The 25,668-nt window shown below is 40.1% G+C and overlaps 2 protein-coding genes across 3 annotated transcripts in view; one reads left to right on the plus strand and one right to left on the minus strand.

Annotated features, from left to right (window-relative positions):
* LOC122208840 (zinc finger protein 208-like) overlaps positions 1-2,280 on the plus strand; it is a 46,362-nt gene extending 44,082 nt beyond the window's left edge. The window contains 2 exon segments of the mRNA XM_042920299.1: positions 293-408; positions 577-2,280. Coding sequence (XP_042776233.1) covers positions 293-408; positions 577-2,280 — 1,820 coding nt within the window.
* LOC122209087 (putative protein ZNF720) overlaps positions 1-25,668 on the minus strand; it is a 76,352-nt gene that overhangs the window by 13,780 nt on the left and 36,904 nt on the right. For both annotated transcript variants that reach the window (XM_042920713.1, XM_042920712.1), the window contains one exon: positions 10,370-10,459. The gene's annotated coding sequence lies outside the window, so the exon portion shown is untranslated. The remainder of the gene's footprint in view (positions 1-10,369; positions 10,460-25,668) is intronic.

A 25,668-nucleotide genomic window follows, 5' to 3' on the forward strand; every position in this document is an offset into this window, starting at 1 on the left:
ATATGGGGAAGTCTTTTATCAAAGTGCCAACCTTATTTCACACAGGAGTATCCCTAAGAGAGGGAATCTTTATAAATATATTGAATGTGGGAAAATTTTAACCAGTCTTCCAATGTTGGTGGTCATCAGAGGATTCATGAGGGAAGAAACCATTGCAGATGTAATCAACCTGGGAGCATGTTTAGTCATTCATCAAGATTCAGTACAGGTCAGACAACTGGTACAGGAGAGGAAAGTTATATAGGTAACGTATGTGGCAAAGCCTTTGACCACCAGCAATGGCATACTGGACAGAAACCTTACGAATGTGAAGAGTGTGGCAAGAGCTTTAAATTGTGCCCAACCCTTACTCAACATAAGTTAACTCACATTGGAGAGAAACCTTAACAATGTAAAGAATGTGGCAATGTCTTTAACCAGTTCTCAACCCTTACAGGATATCAAAGAATTCATACTGGAGAGAAAACGTATCAAGATAAAGAAGATGGCAAGTCCTTTATCCGGCCCTCATCCCTTACAAGACATCAAAGAATTCATACTGCAGAGACACCTTCCAAAGGTAAACGATGTCATAAGACCTTTCGGCATCATTCACAACTTTCTGAACATCACAGGATTCATACTGAGGAGAAACCTTATCAATGCAAAGAGTGTGGCAAGGCCTTTAACTGGCGCACAGCCCTTAGGAGACATCATAGAATCCATACTGGAGAGAAACCTTACCAATGTAAACAATGTGGCAAGGTCTTTCGGTACTTCTCAAACTTTATAAAACATCGCAGAATTCATACTGGAGTGAAACCTTACAAATGTAAAGAATGTGGTAAAGCTTTTAACTGGCACTCAGCCCTCAAGACACATCACAGAATTCATAGTGGAGGGAAACCTTACCAATGTAAACAATGTGGCAAGGCCTTTACCCGGCCCTCAGCCCTTACAGAGCATTACAGAATTCATACTGGAGAGAAACCTTACCAATGTAAAGAATGCGATGAAGGCTTTTACTGGCACTCAGCCCTTAAGTTACATCAGAGAATCCATAGTGGAGAGAAACCTTACCAATGCAAAGAATGTGGCAAGGCCTTTTCCCGGGCCTCAGTCCTTACAGAACATCACAGAATTCATACTGGACAGAAACCTTACCAATGTAAAGAATGTGGTAAAGCCTTTAACCGGCTCTCAGCCCTCACGATGCATCGCAGAATTCATACTGGAGTGAAACCTTACCAATGTAAAGAATGTGGCAAGGCCTTTTTCCGCCAGGAACATCTTGATGTACATCAGAGAGTCCATACTGGACAGAAACCTTACCAGTGTAAAGAATGTGGCAAGGCTTTTGGGTTCGTCTCAAACTTTATACAACATCGCAGAATTCATACTGGAGTGAAACCTTACAAATGTAAAGAATGTGGCAAGGCCTTTTCCCGCCAGGCATATCTTAATGTACATCACAGCATCCATATTGGAGAGAAACCTTACCAATGTAAAGAGTGTGGCAAGGCCTTTAAAGTGCACTCAGAACATACTCGACATCACAAAATTCACAGTGGAGAGAAACCTTACAAGTGTAAAGAATGTGGCAAGGCCTTTAACAAGCAATCATCCCTTAGACAACATGAAGGAATTCATACTGGACAGAAACCTTACCAATGTAAAGAATGTGGCAAAGCTTTTAACTGGCAATCGGCCCTTAAGAGACATCACAGAATTCATAGTGGAGAGAAACCTTACCAGTGTAAAGAATGTGACAAGGCCTTTTCCCGCCAGGAACATCTTGATATGCATCACAGAGTCCATACTGGACAGAAACCTTACCAATGTAAAGAATGTGGCAAGGCCTTTTCCCGCCAGGCACATCTTAGTGTACATCACAGAATTCATACTGGAGAGAAACATTACCAATGTAAAGAGTGTGGCAAGGCCTTTAAAGGGCACTCAGAACTTACTCGACATCACAAAATTCACAGTGGAGAGAAACCTTACCAATGTAAAGAATGTGGCAAAGCCTTTAACTGTCAATCGGCCCTTAAGAGACATCACAGAATTCACAGTGGAGAGAAACCTTACCAATGCAAAGAATGTGGCAAGGCCTTTACGCACCACTCAAGCCTTACCAACCATCACAAAATTCATACTGGAGATTGACCTTACCAATGTAATGAATGTAGCAAGGCCGTTCCCCCCAGGCACATCTTAATGTACATCACAGAATTTATCTTGGAGAGAAACTTTACCAACATAAAGAGCGTGGGAAAACTTTTGATTACTGTTCAACTTTGACTTATTAACACAGAATTCATACTAGAGCAAATCTTCTAAATGTTCAGACTATGACAGAATTTCTAAGGACTGCTCAACTGTTATTCCACATCAGATAATTCATAGTGAAGAGTAATGATACCCATTGGGAATGTGTCAAGATACTAAAGCAAAGCTTAAACCCTGATTCTTCATCAGAGAATATATACTGGAGATGATCTTACCAATCCAAAGAATTTGGCAAGCCTTTTAATCAGTACTCAAGCCTCATCCAACATCACAGAACTCATACTGCAGAGAAAACTTACAAAGAATGTGGTAAAAAACGTTTCAGACTGCTCAAGCCTTACTCATTACCATAGTTCCTGTTGCACAGAGACGTTACAAATGTAATGAATGTGGCAAACCTCTAGCCTGGACCTCACAACTGCCTCAGTATCATAGTTATGATACAAGAACAAAACTATAACATATAAAGGGAGTGGCCATGCCTTTAACTCAATTCAGTCATGACTCAGTATCTCCAAATGCCTACTTGGGGATAATGTATGAATAAGGAAAGACCTTTTTAAGTATACACTTTGGAAAACAAAGCCATACAGAGAGGAAAGTAACCTGAAAGATATAGTTAGTCATCTAATTATCTGAACATCAACTGTCAATAAACGTCACAATTCACAGTAGAAAGGAGTACATCGGTCACTCTATTCAGACGTTCTTCTCCATAAAAATACTTAACCATATGGGATAAAACAAAGTTGAACACTTAGATATCGAATATGCGGGTATGCCTGAAAATAGACTGGGGCTGTTTTTTGCATAGGGATAAGTAATTTCAATGTGTTTTTGTTTTACCTTGGCCCTCTTTAAGATGTTGACTACAAGTATTAATGTATTGGTGCTCCCAAATCAGTTCAGAAAATTCACTGATTCCCAGTGGGTGTTGAAAGTATGTGGCTGATTCTTCCTGCATCAAAGATATCAGATGCCCTTCCCTCTTAGGTGGGACTCCTGCATACCTGATTTTCCATGGAAGATGGAGGACAATATCATGTACAATCTATGAACAAACCTAACTGGAGATGTCACTTATGTTTCTAACACTGATGTAAGTTATTACGAAATGGGTGTTCAGAACGTCATTCTTGAACATTTATGAAAACTGAAAAAGTTTCTGAATGTTACAAATAAAATGTTTTGTTTACTGGTTTTGTGCAGTCCAGGCACATACTGAGACAAGTTCTTAACAGATTTAGTTAGAAACAGAGAATACCAGTTGATGTGGTTGAAAGGAAGAAACCTTCACACATATCAGAAAGGGAGTAACTAACTCTTCCCTAACCTGGCATAGGATTGTACACTGACCTCTTTTAAGAATTACCTCAGGTCTCAAAGTGTCCTGGTATGCAAAATTAAGGTGTTAACAAAATAGATTTTTATAAGATGTCTCCTTAAAGCCTCCTGGTAACCACAAAGCAAAACCTGTAGTAGATACACAAAACGTAAAGAGAAAGGAATCAAAGTACACCACTCTAGAAAATCAACAAATCACAAAGAAAAAGACCAAATGGATAAGAAAGGAGCAAGTACTTCTACAACAGCTAAAAACATGGAAAACAATTACAAGAGTAACTCCATCCATACCTGTGTCAATACTTACTTGAAATATAAAGGGACTAAATTCTCCAACCAAAAGAATCGTTGGCTGAAAAGAAAGAAGTACACAAACTAAGGATATGTGCTGCCTTCAAGAGACTCACTTCAGCTGTAGGAACACACTCAGGCTGAAAGCGCAGGTGTGGGAAAAGATCTTCCATGCCAATGGAAAACAAAAGAATGTGCAGTAGCCATGCTTACATGAGACAAAACAGACTTTAAGCCCAAGACTGTAAGAAGTCACAGTGCATGGCCTTACAAAATAGAGGGGTCACCTCATGCAGCGTTTTTAGTTATGTGGTGTTTGGCAGAATGGCAATAAGGTGTTCACCCATTTTTGTTGGGAAGGACACCAAGAGTGTTCGCATAACTCATATAGTGTTTAACACTTTGAAAACCAACACATTTTTCCATTAATGGTGGTATTTGTGCAGGTATCTGAATTGTAGCTTGTGTAATGTTTATGAACATCTGTATCTTAGGAGTCTCCTAAATGGCTAGTTGATATTCAAAAACCTATTCCTGTGATTTGAGGGTTGGGGGGAAATAAAAGAACAGTGAATGACACTTTGAGAAACACCTATTGCTTCCAGGTTTTGATGAGTGTGGGAAAATAAATGTTGCAATGAAAATCTGGGTACTTGACTAACAAGTGACCAATGGTTTTTCAAAACCAACTTGTAGAGGTTAATAAATCTTTTCCACAGTATTCCATTTGCTAACCTCTTGCTGTAATACACTGCATTTTTTTCCTCTCACATATCAATTAATTTGCATTGTTATCTGATGTTTTAAGCCCCCAAATAAGTTATTGGTCCTTTCAGGCAGGTTACCAAATTACCTGTCTGTCAAATTCGTAACATTCATCTCTGAGGACTTTTTCTTTGTATGAAATTGCCAGTCATCACTTTTTATGAATCACCTTTGCAATACTTGTGATAGTGGATTTATTTCATGTTGGGTTCTTTCTGAAATGATAGATGAAAACCTTACATTCTACTTGGCTCACAATTTGTAGACCTCCAGTACCTGTTACTAAAGGTTTTATACATTATATATGTATTCACCAAATAGAAAACAGGAATCCTTTCATGTTGCAGAAAGATAGCTAATGCATGTATTTAGAATGTGTCCGTGTTACATTAAACCAATAGATTTGTATATTCATGTAGTGTCTGCATTGACAAGACATTTAATTGTGTTTGTTGCTTTTTACTCCTTGAGGTACATAATAATCTTTTTGTGCATCAGATTGTTGTGTTGATGTGGTCAACATTTGGTACATTAGAGTTATTTATTTTTAAAAACTACTTTTGTTTGTTAAATATATATATAGAAATCTTTTATAGATTTTTACAGAAATATAACCAGGTTTCCCAAAAAAAAGAATAAATAGAGGGGTGCCTGGTGGCTTAGTGAGATAAGCTGCCGACTTCGGCTCAGGTCATGATCTCGTGGTCTGAGTTTGAGCCCCACATTGGGTTCTGTGCTGACAGCTCACAGCCTGAAGCCTGCTGCAGATTCTGTGTCTCTCTTTCTCTCAACCCCTCCCCCACTCAAGTTCTCTCTTGCTCTCAAAAGTAAATAAACATTAAAATTGTTTTTGTTTTAAAAAACTAATAGAAACTAAACGGATCAATTCAACAGAAGAATAGAACTTTGGTAAATATTTGTCCACACCACACAAAAGCACCTAAATATAAAGCAACTATTAATAGACAAGAATAGAGAAAAAGACAAGATATATTAGCAGGGGACTTCAATAGTGCACCTTCCCATAATGAGTAGAGTATCCAGACAGAAAATAATATCAGACTTCAATGCCATTAAGTAGGTGTCTTACAACATTCCATCCAACAGGTGCAAGAAACACATTATTCTCATGTACAAATGGAACATTCTGTAGTATATGTTATATGCTGGGTCACAAAATCAATCTTAATAAATTTAAGATTGAAATCCTATGAAGCAGGGTGCCTGGGTGGCTCAAAAGTGTCCAAGTCTTGACTTTGGCTCAGGTCACAATCTCACAGTTCTTGGGTTTAAGCCCCACCCCCCCAGACTCCACAATCACAGGGTGGAGCCTGCTTGGGATTCTCTCTCTCTCCCTCTTTCTGTCCCTTCCCTGCTCGTATGCTCACTCTGGTGCTCTTTATCTCCAAAGGAACAAACTTAAAAAAAAAAATTCAACAAGTATCTTTTTCAACCACAATGACATAAAACCAGAAGTCATTTAGAAGTACAAAACAAAATAAAAATCTCAAGTGTGAAAACTCAACAAAATGCAACATTCCTAAAAGCCAGGACTTGAAAAACATTTGTGGCCCCTGCCAGAGAAGTAGATAATGTGATGTGTATATAAGGTATATGCTGGCTTTAATTCACAATACTGTATTGCCTGTTTGAAAGATGCTAAAAGGAGTAGCTCCTCAAACTTCTTATCACACCCAAGAAATTTCTGTGAGGTGATGGATGTTAACTAGATTTATGGTAAATACTTTGCAATATATACATGTATCAAATCCTTAGGTGACACATATTAGACTAAGGTGTACAGCTTCTCTCTGAATAAAAGTAGAAAAAAAAACCTAAGCCGACTAGTGGTTGTGCATACATAAGGATAAGGGAATGAGGGTGGTGACCCAGAAGATATTTGCCTCATGAAACCTTGATTTTTAACCTCACAAGACCCTGAACAGAAAGTAAAGCCAAGTCCACTGAAATTTACATTTATTAACAACACAATTGTGTTTACATTCCCTCCTAAAATCATGATGACTGGTTATGGTAGTGATACAAAACAACTACCTTAGGCATATCATGTATTATAATATGAAAATTATAAAGTATACACTTATAAAATATTTAAATAAAAAGTAACATTAATTCCTGTCAATCAAAAATAGCTAGACCTTCGGAGATAACTATTTTTCAAGTAGAGGTGGATATTCCCTCTTAGGCAAATTCAGAGTGTATGTGAAATTGCCCTTGAAATTGAGCAACACACAGGCACTAAAGTATCTTGTGCTTGGTTCAATGTTTCTATAAATATTGTCACATCAAACTTATTCTCAAATTGCTTTTCTTAATGCTACATGAGGGTGGTATTTTCACACCAGTAAAAATTGATTTCACAAAAACCAAAACGCATCATATACCACGGTAATTATAAAGAAAACGTCCTTTTTCCAACAGTTTCTTGGTTATACGCTTACATAGTTCAATGTGTCTGTCTCTTCCTATCACACACATCATGAAATGTGATCTTTGAGGTGAACACATGTGACTTAACTGGGTGGTTCTGGAGATTGTTGCATCATCATGACTGCATTCTTACACTGAATGGACTATTTCTACATGTCCCCTGCTAATGGATTTAAAACAAAGACCACATGATATCCTACCAACTATGTTTCCACAGTTAAATTAAATAGGGAAGCCATAGCCTGCAGTGGTTCTAATGCCACCAAAGCCTCTGTAGGGAAACTGTGACTTAATTCGCAGTCACTGCACTGGAAAGGAAGAAAATGAACTTAAGCAGTTACAGTCAAATAGGCCTTCCAAAAATCAAGGAAATGCTTAAGGTGTGTGCACTGAAACACTCTCCTTTATTGGCTTCCACCTCTTCTCTTGTAAAATCCTTATCACTACCTCCTACAAGTGGAACATGCCCAATCATCTGAATAGATCAAATAAATGGTCAAATTAACCCTTGAAAATGTGAATGTACATCAGTTCATCACTTACCACCACACGATATCACCTTCCACTTTGCCCACTTGCATTGTGGGCCTAAGTCAGTGTGACCTCTTTCCCTGCCCCTCACTGCTCACTCTTGCACGTGCACCTTAGACCTCAATAAAACTCTGCCCTCACTTGCCCAGACTTCACTCTTGGTAATGGCTCCCCACCGCGCCTGCGCACATAGGTTGCCACCAAGTGTGGCACATGCGCACAGGGGACTTGTAGCATAGACCTTTCCTCTTGGGACTAAACCTGTAGTCACCGGCTTCTCCTTTCACCTGCCCAGGGCTCCCCAGCACCAGCCTTGCATCTTGGCTCAACCAGACCCATCAATCCCACCTCCAGTGGCCCTTCTGACCCACCACCCCCAGCCCCATTCCTGATCCATACTTCAGGCCTAACACTGGGCACAGAGCTCAACTACCCCTGAATTTGCATTGGGAAGAGACCCTCTGTCTAAATGCAGCTTGCAAAGCCCAACAGAGAATTTTCCCTTCAGATTCTGTCAAAGATGACCTGTTGGGCCCTGATATTGCCCTCCATGCCTCTACAGTCAGTCCCTGATCCTCCTTTCAAAGAACAGCTCAGAGGACAGAGTTTCCGGCAGCTCCACCTACTGGGTGGCCCAAGTTGATGCTCAAAATTTCTTGAGGCTCAGACTCAGAGGAGAGTCAAGCACTTACAACTTGGTGAATCCTTTTCACCTATCTGGTTAAAACAGTGCTTCCAAGGTAACCCAAAGCATCCCATCTTCCATTCCTGGGACATCCTTTGAAAGTCCACATTTAGAATTAACCAAACACTGGGCACCTGGGGACGCCTGGGAGGCTCAGCTCACATGGTTAAGCCGCTGACTTCTGCTTAGGTCTTGATTTCACATTTGGTGGGTTGGAGACCCACTTTGGGCTCTGTGCTGACAGAACCTGGAGCCTGCTGCAGATTTTGTGTCTCCTCCCACTGCACCTGCCCCTCCTCCCCCACTCTCTGTCTCTCTCTCTCTCTCTCTCTCTCTGTCTCTGTCTCTCTCAAAAATAAATAAACATTAAAAGAATTCTTTAATAAAACTAACCAAATAGGTAAGGAAAATTACTGGCCTATTAAATATCCCTCTAATCCACCCTTCTTTTCTGTTTCCCAATCTTTTCTCTATATTTGTGCCATTAAATCCAACATTGTTTCAAGATTACTGATGATGCAAAAGAAGAGAAGCCATCTCTAAACCCAGGAAGGCTCACCGAGCATCCAAAACCCACCTGGAACAAAGGAATGTGCAGTACCCAATTCCCAAGGTTTTAGAAAGATTAACCCACGTAATATATGTCTGATTCCCTGCACAGTATCTTGGACAGACTGCATCCTCCTATACCTAGACCATGGAAAAGATGCTCAGTAGACATTCGAGAATGAGTACCTATTATGTACCCCAAACAGCCTTGCTCAGACACCCCTGCCTTATCTAGTCCCTTTCCAACTTGCAGGGGATGAGCAGAAAAGGCCATCTTTCCAGAAGCTGTTAATCTTCACACTGGCAACAGCAGTGTTTATGTTGAGATAAGATGGTTGGGTGTAAGGGGCTTGGGTGTGCTCTTCTGCTTTCTCTAGCTTAGTGCTACTGGAAATGTAGTCTTGGGTTACCAGCCTCAATGACTGTTAAAAGTACAAACTAATGACCTTCGTCTAGTCCTAGGGAGTCATGATATCTGAGTGTGGGGCCCTAGAATCTTTTTTAATAGTAACCTGAAGTGATTGGTATATACATGAAACTTTGACAAGCAACGTTTAGAAAAGTTCTCAGCTTTGCCCTCCCGTTGGGATACCCTGTGTAGTTTTTTGCACTACCATCTCCAGCGTCCCAACCCCAAAGATTTTGGCACTTAGTTCTTGATGGGGCCTAGCATCAATTAGGTATTAATGAAGTGGCCCAACGTATTCCATTGTGAGGCCAATGTGAACACTGAGGCTCCCAGGTACATTTCTTTTTTTTAATGTTTATTTAAGAGAGATAGAGCAAGCAAGTGAGCCAGGGAGGGGCAGAGAGAGAGAGGGAGACAGAATCCGAGGTAGGCTCCAGGCTCAGCTGTCAGCAGAGAGTCCAAAGCAAGGCTTGAACCCACAAACCATGAGGTCATGACCTGAGCCGAAGTTGGACGCTTGACTGACTGAGCCACCCAAGCACCATGCTCCCAGGTAGATTTCTGAGGATGGGCGACAGGGTCTGGTCAATTTCATCTATGGGGAAAGCTGCTCTATATACTATTTGACATGGGAGATTCAATTTACCCACACATTCCTGATGTACCAGTATTTGTGCATGTCTGCAACAGACAAGGGTACCCAAAAGTGGGAGAGGAATAAATCACATTGGGGCCTCCACTTAGAAACTGCCTATGTGTAGAGATTTTCACCTGCCACCCAAAAGCAATGGAATAGCCTTCAGATCACACAGACCCTCACTGGCCATGGAGAGGCATTTGGGTTTCACTGTGAATGCCATGGAAGACATTGGCACAGAAGGGAATTCTTTAGAGGATGTAGGAACATGACAAGAGGGAGACAGGATAGGTCCCTCTGTGACCACCACAGAAATAAACCCAGGTTTCCAGAATCAGTCCGTTGAAGCAGAGCTTTCAAAACCACAGTTTAAGGTCACGTTTTCTCCTTTGATCTTTGGTCCTTACCTCTGTCATCTGGTGCATTCATTCCCACTTACCTGCATGTGTGGGTAATGTCTCCTTTCTCTTCACATGTCAGGGCTCTTTCCTTTTCCAGAAATCTTGACCAGATCCAGAGAGAGCAAGACCTATTTACCAAGAACAAAAGAAAACAAAAAACATGAGTCTTGCCGGAGAATCTAGGATTTCAACTCAAACATTATGTTTACCAGAGAAGACAGCATATTACAAACGATATACAAAATTATTTCTCCCAACCCTGTTTCCTGGTGGCCTCTTTAGAGCACTTGGGAAGCCTTTTCAATGTTCCACTCCTTAATTCCAATTTGAAGTACTACTGAGTCAAAATAAAGAATAGATAGCTGCTTGTGCAATGTGTACAACAATATTCCATGCCATTTAGGTCCTAGAATTATATCTGATCTAGAGTGAGGACCACATTACCTCAGGGCAAAGGGAAGGTTCAAGTAAAGATAAAACATCATGAATACTTCCTCCTTTACACCAACAAATGCCTTATTAGTTCCTTTTTGAAATGATGTCCTTTATCTGTATGGAATTTTAAGATACTTGAACATACCATAATTATAGGATACTGATTGCCTTTTGCTGAAAATAAAAGAGTGATAAATGAGAGAATATCTGTGACAAGGTGCAGAACAAAGTGTAATCTTAAGACATCAAGAACTAATATGAACTTTTATTTGCAAGGGCCAGGATCTCCAGTAAAGAAAGGTGAGAGCTTTCACTTTCTGGGTGAATCTGGGAGAGAGACCCTGAACCAAGTGAATAAAGTCAACATGAACTGTAACGAATCAAATTGATAACCAGTGTCCTGATGCAGAGAACGGCTCATTGCTGCTGTGATATAGTTCCCAAAAACACAAACCAAACACAAATCATGGTATAATTCCAAACATGCAAAATACAGCAGCTTTATACGAATTTCAAGCGACATATTGGTTCCATGTCCTATCATCTTTAGTGTATTTTAAATAGTCTCTCTTGGGGCACCTGGGTGGCTCAGTCGGTTGAGCGTCCGACTTCAGCTCAGGTCACGATCTCATGGACCGTGAGTTCGAGCCCCGCGTCGGGCTCTGGGCTGATGGCTCAGAGCCTGGAGCCTGCTTCCAGTTCTGTGTCTCCCTCTCTCTCTGCCCCTCCCCCGTTCATGCTCTGTCTCTCTCTGTCTCAAAAATAAATAAACGTTAAAAAAAATTTTTTTTAATAAAAATAAAAAAATAAATAGTCTCTCTCTTTCTTTCTTTTTTAAGAAATCTCAACAGCAAGGCTCTCTTTTCCAAAGACCCACTTATTTTGGGCCCAACAGTCATCTGTTTTGTTTGTTCATGTTCATTAACTAGTTTACATAGACTCAGGCCACACCCAGACACTCCCTAAATATTACATATTCTCCTCCTTCACTGGGGTCCTGAAACCAGACCCATCTCAGTGAGAATCTTGGGTATCAACACAGCACCACATGGATCTGTCACAGAGGGAATATTTTCAATAGTTGCAGTTCATGAATTCATGGTACAAGTCCTCAATCTGTATGGAAACCCCAGTTGGAGAGAATGGAGAGAAGGCCCAGGGATGTAACACAGGAATGTCCTAAAGAGCTGAATTTGACTATCATAAAAGGAATAAATACTAGTCCAAAAGAAATTTGCCAGGCAGGTCCATCAAAGGTTAAGAAAAAAAAAATGTTTTCAAGCTCTACAGTCATAGCATTTCAGTAAGAGATGAGGACACAGGCCCTGGGCTCAGTCAGGACAAGATTTACCTGAGAAGCAGCCATTTCTTCCTCTCCCTTCTGCTCTCAAGTGCTTTCTGAGGTGCTATTAGGTGGAGAAATCACACCTGTAGGCCTTTAAAGGCCTCACCACAGCCTCTTCACCTGCTTTCATCACCTCAGAGGCAGAAGAATCTCGAAATGCAGTAAACACTGCCTTCTCCTTGACTTTGTCACAGGAGAGATTCAGAATAAAGGAGCTCCTCCGTGGACACTTACCTGTGAGTTTCTCCTTCCCGGTTTCAGATGTCCTCCCCTCCTACAGACAGCCACACTTCCTGCCACAGCTCAGAGAATGGGGCTGCACTGACCTGCCCCTTCCAAGTCCCCGCCAAGCAGACTATCATCATCTCTTCTACTGAAAGGCAGACGCAGCCCTCCTAAATATGCCTGTGAATCCTCATGCTTCACCCTGACCTCACCTGAGAATCACCTGGAGCTCGTAAAGCAGCACCAATGCTCTCACCCTGACCAATAGACAGACTCTCACAGGGAGCACAGGTGATGCTGTTTCCTAAAACTTGCCAAGGGATGTTTATTGTAAACCCAGGCTGATAAGCACTTCTGTGCTTCCAAGTTTTCATGTGCATATAAATCATTTGGTGTTCCAGGTCCCATAGAAGAAAAACCTGTCAACCTTGCCTGGTTCCACTACAGTAAAGGAAAATGATGACATTAGAAGTCCTGCAGGTTTCCAGTGAAAATCTGGACCAGGAAGATCATTTCCACCCTCAATACACAGCTACCATTTTCCATGGTTCAATATTTATATTCAGAAACAGTGAAAACAGCAGGGAAACAGGAGTTGTGGGCTCACGAAAAGTGAAATCCAATCTACACTATTCACCAAACTCTAAAGTCATTCTAAAGCTTTTAAAATGTATGGTTCACTGTTATTAATGCTTTATTCTAATGATTTAACCCTTATGGCTTTATGCATTTGGACATATCTGATTCCTTTTCTACTGATGTTAGATAACAGAGTGGGTATTTATTTTACTACTGAGGACAAGGTACACTGGTCAACCTTTCAGGCTTAAAACACAGGTTTCCCATCTAGAAACCAAGATCAGAGTCCACCTACAATAATTCATGGTCATCTGTGTATCTGACTGCATCGTCCCGGGCTGATTTTTTTTTTTTAATGTTTGTTTATTTTGAGAAAGAGTGCGTGAGTGCATCGTGGGGAGAGGCAGAGAGACTTGGAGACAGAGAATCTGAAGCAGGTTCCATGTTGTCAGGGCAGAGCCGATGTGGAGCTTGAACTCAAAAACCACGAGATCATGACCTAAGTCGAAGTCGTATCCTTAACCAACTGAGCCACCGAGGCACCACCATGGGCTAATATCTTTATTGAAAATGACAACCATAAATATGCCCCCAGACATTTATTCTCCAAGTAGCTTCCCAAAACTTAGCCCTTAGGTGTCACCTGAGAACTTGTGAGAAAGGAAAATTGGGGAGTTACAGCCCAGAACTATTGAAATAGTAACATGGGGGGCACCTGGTGGCTCAGTCGGTTGGGCATCCGACTTTGGCTCAGGTCATGATTTCATGAGTTCGAGCCCCGCATTGGGCTCTGTGCTGACAGCTCAGAGCCTGGAGCCTGCTTCAGATTCTGTGTCTCCCTCTCTGCTCCTCCTTCCCACTCTCACTCTGTCTCTCTCTCTCAAAAAAAAAAATAAATAAATAAACATAAAACATTAAAAAAAAAGAAATAATAACATGGGAAGAGGCCTAAATATCTGATATTTTGTAAATGTTCCAAGTAAATCTGATCCAAAGTTAATTTGACAGTCTCTGTAGTAACTAAATCAAAGGTCATCCCTGAGTTATGCACAGAAAAGTCAGTCTTAGGAACCCTCTATGTTCCACTAACATAGTGGAACACACACACACAACATACACATTTTAATAAGTCTGACTCTAACATGGTCTATTTCAGTTTTAGTGTCTTCCATGACTCATTTTCTCCTCAACGCCCTCCTTGAGCATCCTGGAATTACCCAAAATACATTTGTCCTCACAAGCTTTCATCAAATAATACAATTTATTGTGAATTGGCATTTATTCAAACATTTCATCAGATAAGATATTAAACACATATAGCCACACATTAACAGGTGTTATATTTTATAATGGAATTGAATAAAGCAGCATTCTCACTATGAATCTGTATTTCATGATTTTTAGTACAAGACAATAAATAATTGCATGCTTAAGCAGCTCTTTGTGCCCAAGTATAAAGAATTAGCACTCCTTTTGCATACATTATACAATTCTTGCGCATCTGAGTAAGCACACTCTAAATTTCAGGTGCTTTCCATAGCAGCTGATTCCAGTGCAAGGCATGATGTCCTTTGTGTCAGATGCCTTGAAACACTTCAGGTAACACTGGCCATTCCCAACAATCTCACATATCCACCTGTGTTACAGATATGTTTTTACTTAGAGTTGTGGTATGCCAGCAAGACAGAACTGCCTTGAAAAGGATGGCCTATCCTGAGACAAAAAGGAGTGTTGCAGAGTAAGTTCCTTAAGTCCCATCATATTTACACTCCCTCCTTGCTGCGTGGAACACGGTCTGATACCTGATAGTGGGGCAAGCATCTATGACCACGAGAGAGCAAGTGTGACCACAATGCCTGCAGGTGGGCAATACCACAGGGAAGAAATGGAAAAGCTAGAGTGCACCATAGGGTGTATATGCCATTTTATCAGACATGAACATTTATCTACTCACTGTTTACATAATACAAATATACATCTTCTTTTGTATTATGTACACATTGGCCTTTTCATGGTATAGTGGAACACAAAAGAACAGCTACCCCCAAATGCATTATTATTAGTACTTGTGCTAATGTTAATTGCAAGCATAACCTGGTTCCCAACTTCATGGTATCATCTGTCTCCACAATGGACAGAAATCCTGTTTCTCCCCCCACACACACAGACACACACCAGATAGGAAAAAATGCTACATGGGCTGTGAATGAACAGAGGGACTTCTAGCCTAAAAACTAGTGGACTGTTTGGGGCAGAAATATTGCCTCTGACTGGTGAACTGCTCCCCACCTAATCAGTACCTCGCACAATCCTGAGTAGAACACTCATCATGGGGCTCAAGCAGGACTGAGTTTTCCTCCCAGCTGTGGATCAGCTTCACTGGAATGTCATCCATCTACAGTGGATCAGACCAACATGCGTTTATAAACCTAAGATTCTAGTGCTTTGTGGAAGGTCAGTGCAGTTTGCTGCTCCTGCCAGGGTCCACAAGGCTTCCTCATTTCCCGTATCTACTCTGCCATGTGACATTGGAAAGCTATGCCCACAACATTTGCATCTTCCAGCAAACCCTCTCCATCCACCACAACTGATTTTGGCCTGAAAAGTACAGGAATCTTTGTCATCCGGCATCCCCTGTCCTCAGCAATACATAGAATTTATGAACTCATGAAGATAGGAACTGACTTCTCTGAAACCCACATTTCCCAAGTCTCCATCTCTGTCACACTTGCTCATCACATGTAGGTTCCTAAGCCTTTGGAGTGACAAAAAGAACTCCCTCCCATTTGTGCACCCACATTTCAAGAGTTCTCCATATTTTCTTAGGTCGGTCTTATCTTCCTCTCAAAGGATACCATCATCATGTTTTATCTGCCCTCATAACTCTCTCAGTGCCAAGTGTCTGAATTAAACCTGTGGCCCACTGACACCTCTTTCCTCTTATCTCAATGAAGTGGTGACAATGTTGTATTTAAATCTTATACATAGGGGCGCCTGGATGGCTCAGTTGGTTGGGGGGTTGACTTTGGCTCAGGTCATGATCTCGCGGTTCGTGGGTTCGAGCCCCACATGGGGCTCTGTGCTGATAGCTCGGAGCCTGGAGCCTGCTTCAGATTCTTTGTCTTCCTCTCTCTCTGACTGTCCCTGCCTCGTGCTCTGTCTCTCAGAAGGAAATAAACGTTAAAAAAAAAAAAAATCTTAAGTATGGCCTCCAATGATCTGTTTAAAGATCATTTCTCAGGGTACCTGGGTGGCTCAGTCGGTTGAGCGTCTGACTTCAGCTCAGGTCATGATCTCACAATTTGTGGGTTCGAGCCCCGCATCAGGCTCTGTGCTGACCGCTTGCTCACAGCCTGGAGCCTGCTTCAGATTCTGTGTCTCCTTGTCTCTCTGCCCCTCCCCCACTCACACTTTGTCTCACTCTGTTTCTCAAAAATAAATAAATGTAAAAAAAAATTTTTTTAAAAAGGTCATTTCTCATTGCTCAGAAAAAAATCCAAACTGCTCATGAGAACGAACCTACAAGGGCCCGAGTGACTGAGGTGGGAGTAGGACAGCTCTGATGCCTAGGTTGATGGGAAAAGAAATGAGCAGACATCGAAGAACTAGAGATGATTTGGAAAGAAAACGATTAGAGTTTACCTTCCTAAGTTAAGAGTCACTAGTGCAGCCCAGGACAAGTGTCCTGTCTCTCTCTACATGCAGAATTCAGGCCAAGACTTCATCTGATTGTTTTCATCTCTTACATGGGGCAGTAACATTACTCCCAATGGAATACTGTTATCTTCCTAAGTATAGAAAACTGCTACACATCCAGAACTGTCCCATGCTTGTTCACTTCAAACAAATATCAAAATGACCCATAACTTATGACATCTTCATATTTTTTAATTATTTTTTAATATCTAATTTATTGTCAAATTGGTTTCCATACAACACCCAATGCTCATCCTAACAGGTGCCCTCCTCCATGCCCCTCACCCACCCTCCCCGCCTTCCCACCCCCCCCACCCCCCCCCCACCATCAACCCTAAGTTTGTTCTCAGTTTTTAAGAGTCTCTTATTGTTTGGCTCCCTCCCTCTCTTTTTTTTCCTTCCCCTCCCCCATGGTCTTCTGTTAAGTTTCTCAGGATCCACTAAGAGTGAAAACATATGGTATCTGTCTTTCTCTGTATGACTCATTTCACTTTGCATAAAGCTCTCCAGTTCCATCCACGTTGCTACAAAAGGCCATATTTCATGCTTTCTCATTGCCTGATTGTCACAGCAATGTGAACAAGTTGGAACATATCATTTATAAAAAGTGAAGGAAACATTAAAGAAAGCTGAAACAGTGCTCTTGTCCCACTGAGACAGAATGAAATGTATCAATTACACATGGAACTTAATAGGCTTACTGTATAACTAATCCCATGTTAATTAATATCTGCACAGCATGTGATTCAATGCAAGCCATTCTTAAAATCCCTGAGCAAGTCATACAAACAATGGTTCATGAACATTGGAACAAGGAGAACAGAGTATATCCCACACAAGTAATAGGCAGATAGACATGACAGGATTTGCATGGGCAGATTCTCACATCAAGAGTCATGAGATTTGGGAGAGAAAAATTCAACACAATGTACAGAAAAGCGTTCTTATGAATCTGTAACATTTGAGTTTGCCAGGAAATCATCAGTTTTGAAACTTTGACATTACCTACATTGATCTGATGTTCCCTTTTATTGTGAAGATATTGGTACACGTACACGCACAAACTTTTCCCTCATTAGTCCTGTTACACCTCAATTATATCTTAAGCTTGGTAAATTTACAATTTGCATTCCATGCATATCAAAATCATGGGAGTCTTTTGTGTTCAGAACACTCAGAAAAAGGACATGAGCAAAGGATACTACAGAATAAAATTTTACGAATACTGATTTAGAATTGTGCAGGTATGGCTTATAATTATATTTGCAGTGACTGTGATAAATTATTATTTGTTAAGTAGAGCCCCTGGGAATTAGATCGTGAGCCATAGTTCAATGCAAGAACACAGAGGAAATTGAAATAGGTTTATTACTCATAGACCTAAGAGCATGTATACAGTATGCCTTCAAGTTGAGGCAGAGACTGGCAGGAACTGGGGCAGGTGCCTTTATTATGGTTCATGGTTGTAATGCCTTGCCATGCCTGGGCCAAGTCTAAAATGCACAATCTGAAGCAAAATGAGTGGAGTATGGTAAACTCTGTGGGCGTCTTCTCCAAAGGGTGCACAGGTAAATACACTGGGGGTGGAGACTGGTGTTCACAAGGGCTAATGTGGATGTCATATCAGGAACGTACACTAGCTTGTGACTTTGGGGGCTTTTATATAATACATTAGCTATTAGAAGGAGCTAATGTCAGTTCGAACCTCCTACAGGCAACCTGGTTATATAAAATGGAGTCCAGTGCAATATAAACAAATTAGCTACACTCTCAATAATACTTTTATATCATCTATATTCGAACCATTATAATGTCTGAGTAGTTACAAAATGGAGGAAAAGATACAGTATATAAATTGGGGGAAAATAATCTCAAATAATTTCAGGTTACTGGAAAAAGGGAATATTGTGATGTTATCCCACGGCATTCATAAGTACAGTTGACTGTGGACTAATGGAGGGGTTGATTCTTCAATCCCCCAGCAGCTGAAAATACATATATAACGTTTCACTCCCCCAAATTTAACTTCAAATAGCCTACTGTTGACCAAACACCTCACTGAAAACATAAACAGTCCATAAACACATATTTTCTATGTTATACATATTATAGGCTATATTAAAGTAGACAAAAAATGTTATTGCAAAAATCATAAGGAAAATACACTTACAGTATTGTACCATTAAAAAATATGGATGTAAGTGGATATGCACTGTGCAAAACCACACGTTCAAGGTTCAAGTGTACTTTGTCATTACAGTCTATTTACCTACAATGTTGTTTAAGACAGAGTAGGTTAAGGTTGGTTCAAGGATAACCCTTCCTTCATTACAAATCAGTGTTAACACATGAAAACCCATTCAGTTTTATTAATTAAAATATATTCAGTTCAAAAAAAAACCACTGCAAAATCACTGTATAATACTTGGTCAAAATACAGACTACAAACATTCAATAACCAGTCTTCTTTCTCTGATATAATAATCTGAGAGTTGTGGTTTCCATGGTTTTGCTTATAACATTCCAAATATATGTTGACCAAATTGTTTATATTCTCAGTAAGGTTTCTGGTCAATAGTAGGCTGTTAATAGTTAAATTTTGTGGGAATCAAAAGCAACACACCTATTTCAACTGCATAGAGGTCAGAGCCCCTAACATGTGGAAGGCTCTACTATAAACAATGTGTTTTAACCTGTTTTATTCTTGGTAATAAATACTCTGATTTAGATTAATATCTAAAAAGTTGTGTACACTTAGTGCTTTTCACTGTGAATTTTCTGCTGTTAATTATATATTTTTTTCATCTTACACATTGCCAGTTTTACATATTTAAATTTTCATGTTGTATGATTCTCTTTTTTTCTGATATGTACATTCACAACAACTTTTTTTGTCTGTTCAAGGGTTATTATCCACTATACATTCTCTGATGTTGAGTTCCATGTAAAGCTTTTCCACATTCTTTACATTTATAAGTTTTTTCCCCAGTATGCTTGTTTAACTTAGGTTGTCCTGGTGAAAGGCTTTGCTATGATTTCTATATTGTTCAGGTTTCTCCCAGGAATGTATACTCTGATATCAAAGATTTAAGCAGTGGTTAAAGGCTTCACCAAATTGTTCAGATTTCTAATATTTCTTCCCAGTAAATATTCTCTTATATTCAGAAAGGTTTTGTGTGCTGATTAAAGGCTTTGCCACATTCTTGACATTTTCAAGGTTTCTCCCCAGTATGTACCTTCCAGATAATTTTGATTACTGGTTAAGGACTTTGCCACATTCTTTACATATGTAAGGTTTATTCTCAGTACGAAATCTATTGATGAGTGAGTTTTGAAGACTGGAAAAAAGATTTGCCACATTCACTACATTTGTAAATCTTCTATTCAGTAAGAATACAATGACATATAAAAAGGCTGAAGCTATGAAAAAAGACTTTCTGACATTTTTTCTTTTATAATGATATCTGGAAAGTGAGTTCTCTCTAAACTTTATTATGATTTCAACCTTGTAAATGTTTTCCCCAGATTCGTTGTATTCATAAGTTCTGTCTCCACTATAAACACTTTGATACTTATTAAAGATAAAGTCCTCACAAAAGGCCTTCCTAAGGCATTATACATAGTTGCTGTAGGCTGTGTATTATGTGAAACCTATTTAACAGTGATGGTTGGATAAAGACGCTCCCATGTTTATCAAAATTAGGGACTTTGGAACAAGGAAGAATTTGTTGGTAGAAGAATAATGAACCTTTAGAAAAGGACTTCTCAAATTGATTATATTTAGCCTTTTTTTTTTTTAATTTTTGAAAGAGAGAGCATGAGTGGGGGAGGAGCAGAGAGGGAGACATAGAATCTGAAGCAGGCTCCAGGCTCTAAGCTGTCAGCACAGAGCCCAATGCGGGGCTCGAACTCACGAACTGTGAGATCATGACCTGAGCCAAAGTCGGACGCTTAACCGACTGAACCACCCAGGCTCCCCTATATATATTTAGCCTTTTAAATCTTTATTTTCAAAGTTCTAATCTACAAAAATGCTTGAGTAATTAATCCTTCATATATTTGAAATGGTCCAAAACATTACTTTCAGCATGGAATACGTAGCTTTCCAGATCCATTACTGTACAGCTGGCTGTTGTGTTCTCCATTTAAGCAAGTCCATAAATCCTGGGACCACAGGCTGTTTTTTGTTTTTTAATGTTTATTCATTACTGAGAGATATAGAGAGACAGAGCATGAGCAGGGGAGGGGCAGAGAGAGGGGGAGACACAGAATCCAAAGCAGGCTCCAGGCTGTGAGCTTTCAGCACAGAGCCCGATGCAGGGCTTGAACTCACAAACTGTGAGACCATGACCTGAGACAAAGTCGGACACCCAACCGACTGAGCAACCCAGGCGCCCCGATGGCTGTTTTTTAAATTCCCAATCCTCGAGGATTGGTTCAGTATGGGGATCCTGAGCTTGTCTTGTCCCTGAAACACAGCTAGATCAGGATCAAACCATTTTGAACACCTAGGAAGTTGATCTAAGGATTAAAACAACAATCTGCATAATTGGAGCAAGAGAACTTGGCAGGTATGTGGTATGGAGAGGTGAATTGGGGGAGAGAAAAGCTGCAGAGACTCAGACCTTAGGGAGCAGTTTTCACAGAGAGAGGACAGAGAGATAAAGAGAAAGGGGAGAGTGCAGCACACTGTGATTGCACAAGAACACCATTACCCCCGAAAGTAGCTGGAGACAAAGAGTGAAAATATTTAAATATTTGTAGAGGAGTGGACAAGAAATCTGTTCCCCAAAACCATTGACAGGGAGAAAGGAGAGGGTTTCAATACCACCAGGATTCTATAAACAGTGGAGCACAGAGTCTGAAGTTTTGGAGCTCTCAGTGCCTGGTGGTGCTCTGGTGAGGAAGTAGGGCAAATCCCCAGAAGCAGGATTGCAGTCTAAGGATTCCATGGGCCACATGGGCAGAAGTGGTTCCCCTGCTTGAAATGCGTTTGATAGAGGCTTAGGGGCCATACAGCTTCCCTCTGGGCAAAAGTTCCAGCAGATCCTAGAGAGCTGCCACATTTATGGATATTGGAAAAAAGATGCCAGAGCACAGCAAAACCAGATCCCAGCTGTGTATTGGGATTTACCATAAACTCTGAGCCTCTGCTGCTGTACAATCATGCAAATGTTTTCTGGGACAAGCTGGCACCCAACCATTGCTCAGCAAGACCCACCCCAGATAATCAGTGTGGGTCCAAGCTGCAGTGATCTCTGAAGTATGGGGTTTTGAAACATAGCCCAATCTTAGATAAAACTCTGGAGGGAGGCACCATCTGGAAGGCACACAGCCTGGACACAAACAGGGGAAATGTGAGGGAGTGGACAGAAACCTGAGACAAAGGAGGGGTACCTGATCACATGTCTCTAAGGGCACAAAATTCCCACACCAGAGACTAGAGAGCTGAGTGAAGACTTAGAAAAATTGGTGACTTATTAAAGACAAATAACATTTGAATCATAAGAGTCCTAGAAGATGAAGATAGAGAAAAATGGGCAGGAGGCTTATGTGAGCGAATTTCCTAATCTGGAAAAGGACACATACATCAAAATCCAAGAAGCACATAGAACTCCCATTAGATTCAACAAAAACCCAGCATCACCAAGGCATATCATAGTCAAATTCACAAAATACACAGACAAGAAAGAATTATGAAAGCAGCAAAGGGGAAAAGTCAAACTTTCACTCTTTGAAGATAACATGATAACTCAACATGGAAAACCCAAGAGACTCATCAAAAAATTGTTAGAAGTGATCCATAAATTTGGCAAAGTCACAAGATAGAATAAAACCAGTGTACAGAAATCAGCTGCATTTATTTTCTTTCTTTCTTCCTTTTTTTTTTTTTTTGAGAGAGAGTGGGAAAGAGAGAGCATGCATCAGTGGAGGAGGGGCAGAGAGAGAGAGAAAGAGAGAGAGAGAACCTGAATCAGGTCCTACACTGTCAGAGCAGAGCCTGATGCAGGGCTTGATCCTACGAACTATGAGACCATGACCTGAGCTGAAATTAAGAGCTGGATGCTTAACCTACTGAGCCACCCAAGCATCCCTCAGTTGCATTTCTATACACTAATAATAAAGCAGCAGAAAGAGAAATCAAAGAACCAATTCCATTTACAATTGTACCCAAAACGTAAAATACCAAGAATAAACCTAACCAAAGAGGTAAAAGATCTGTACACTGAAAATTATAGAAAGCTTATGAAAGAAACTGAAGAAGACAGAGAAATGGAAAAACATTCCATGCTCATAGATTGGAAGAACAAAATATTGTTGAAATATCAATACTACACAAAGCAATCTACACATTCAATACAATCTCTATCAAAATAACGCTGGCATTTTTCACAGAGCTAGGACAAACAATTCTCAAATTTGTGTGGAACCACAAAAGACCTTGAATAGCAATGTTGAAAAAGAAAACCAAAGCTGGTGACATCACAATTCCAAATTTTAAGCTGTATTACAAAGCTGTAATCATCAAGAAAATATGATAGTGGCACAAAAACAGACACATAAATCAATGGAACAGAATAGAGAACCCAGAAATGGACCCACAAACGTATGGCCAACTAATCTTCAACAAAGTAGGAAAGAATATCCAATGGGAAAAAGACCTTCTCTTCAACAAATGGTGTTGGGAAAACTGGATAGCAACATGGAGAAGAATGAGCCTATACCATTTTCTTACACTATGTACAAAAATAAACTCAAAATGGATGAAAGACATAAATGTAAGACAGGAAACCATCAAAATCCTAGAGGAGAAAACAGGCAACAAGCTCTTTGATCTAGACTAGAGCAACTTCTTACGAGATCTGTCTGTGGAGGCAAGGGAAAGAAAGACAAACATGAGCTACTGGGACTGCATCAAGATGAAAAGCTACTGCACAGAGAAGGAAACAATCAACAAAACTAAATTCAACCTATAGAATGGGAGAACATATTTGCAATGACATTTTAGACAAAGAGTTGGTATCCAAAATCCATAAAGAATTTATCAAACTCAATGCCCCAAAATCAAATAATCCAGTGAAGAAATGGGCAAAAGACATGAACAGACACTTTTCCAAAGAAGACATCCAGATGGCTAACAGACACATGAAAAGATGCTCAACACCACTCATCATCAGGGAAATACAAATTTAAGCCACAATGAGATACCATCTCCCACCATCTCCCACCTATCAGAATGGCTAAAATTATCAACATAGCCACCAACAGATGTTGGTGAGGATGTGGAGAAAGGGAACCCTTTTGCACTGCTGGTGGGAATGCAAACTGGTGCTGTCACTCTGGAAAACAGTATGGAGTTTCCCCAAAAAATTAAAAATAGAGCTACCCTATGACCCAGCAATTGCACTAGTAGATATATATCCAAAGGATACAAAAATGCTGATTCTAAGGGGCACATGCACAACAGTGTTTATAGCAGCACTATCAACAATAGCCAAATTGTGGAAAGAGCCCAAATGCCCACTGAAAGATGAATGGATAAAGAAAAGGTGGTGTACACACACACACACACACACAAACACACAGGAATATTACTTGGCAATCAAAAAGAATGAAATCTTGCCATTTGCAACAACATGGATGGAACTAGACTGTATTATGCTAAGTGAAATAAGTCAGAGAAACATATATATCATATGATTTCACTCATGTGGAATTTAAGAAACAAAACAGATGAGCATAGGGGAAGGGAAGGAAAAATAAGATAAAAACAGAGAGGAAGGCAAACCAGAAGAAACTCTTAAATACAGAGAACAAATTGAGGGTTGCTGGAGGGGTGTTGGGTGGGGGGATGGGCTAAATGGGCAATGGGCATTAAGTAGGGCACTTGTTGGAATGAGCACTGGGTGTTATATGGAAGTGATGAATCACTAAACTCTACTCCTGAAACCATTATTACACTACATGTTAACTAACTTGGATTTAAATAAAATTAAGAAAAATAAATTCCCAATCCTCACCAAAAGATCACAAGGCATACATTGAAACAGAAAAACATGTTCCAATCAAGGGAGCAAAATAAAACTACAAAACTGGCTCTAAATTAATAGAAAACTATTAATTACCTGACAAAGAATTCAAAATAACTATCATAAAGGTGCTCATGAAGGAAGAGGCAAAAATAGATAAGTAACTAAATGATATCCAGTAAACTATGCATGACTTAAATGAAAATCAAAAGAGACAGAGTATGAAAAACAACCAAGTATAAATTGGGAGCTGAAAAGCACAATAACTGAATTTAAAATTACACTAAAGGGCCAGCAACAGACTTGATCAAACAGAAGAAAGAATTAGACAATTTAATTTTTTTTAATGTTTATTCATTTTTGAGAGACAGAGAGAGACAGAGCATGAGCGGGGAAGGAGCAGAGAGAGAGGGAGACACAGAATCTGAAGCAGGCTCCAGGCTCTGAGCTGTCAGCACAGAGCCTGACGCACAGCTCAAACTCACAAACTGCGAGATCATGACCTAAGCCGAAGTCAGACGCTCAACCAACCAAGCCACCCAGGGGCCCCAGAATTAGACAATTTAAAGACTCATTAGTTTAAGTTACCCATTGAGAGGAGAAAAAAAAACATGTGGAAAAGGACAGAGTCTAAGGGACTTATGGGATACCAACAAGTGGACCAATATACACGTTAAGGAGATCCCCTTAGGAGAGGAGAGTGAAAGGAGGTAGAGAGCTTACATAAAGAACTATTGGTTTATAATTCTCACAATTGTGAAAAAAGACAAATTCAAGAACCTCTATGAATTCTAGGTAGGATAGATGTCAAGACATTAACACAGTGTTGTATTATAATTAATTTATCAAAAATCACATGTGAACAGAGAATTGTGAAACATCATGAGAAAAGCAATCCAACTTGTGCAAAAGAGCTCCTCTAAGAATATGAATAGTTTCTCAGTAGAACATATATGAGGAAGTGCATAGGATAATATATTCAAGTACTTAAAGATCAGAAAATATCAACCAAAAATATTGTAGGGGC

Source organism: Panthera leo, chromosome E2, assembly GCF_018350215.1.
Source record: "Panthera leo isolate Ple1 chromosome E2, P.leo_Ple1_pat1.1, whole genome shotgun sequence".
NCBI classification, from domain to species: Eukaryota; Metazoa; Chordata; class Mammalia; order Carnivora; family Felidae; genus Panthera; species Panthera leo.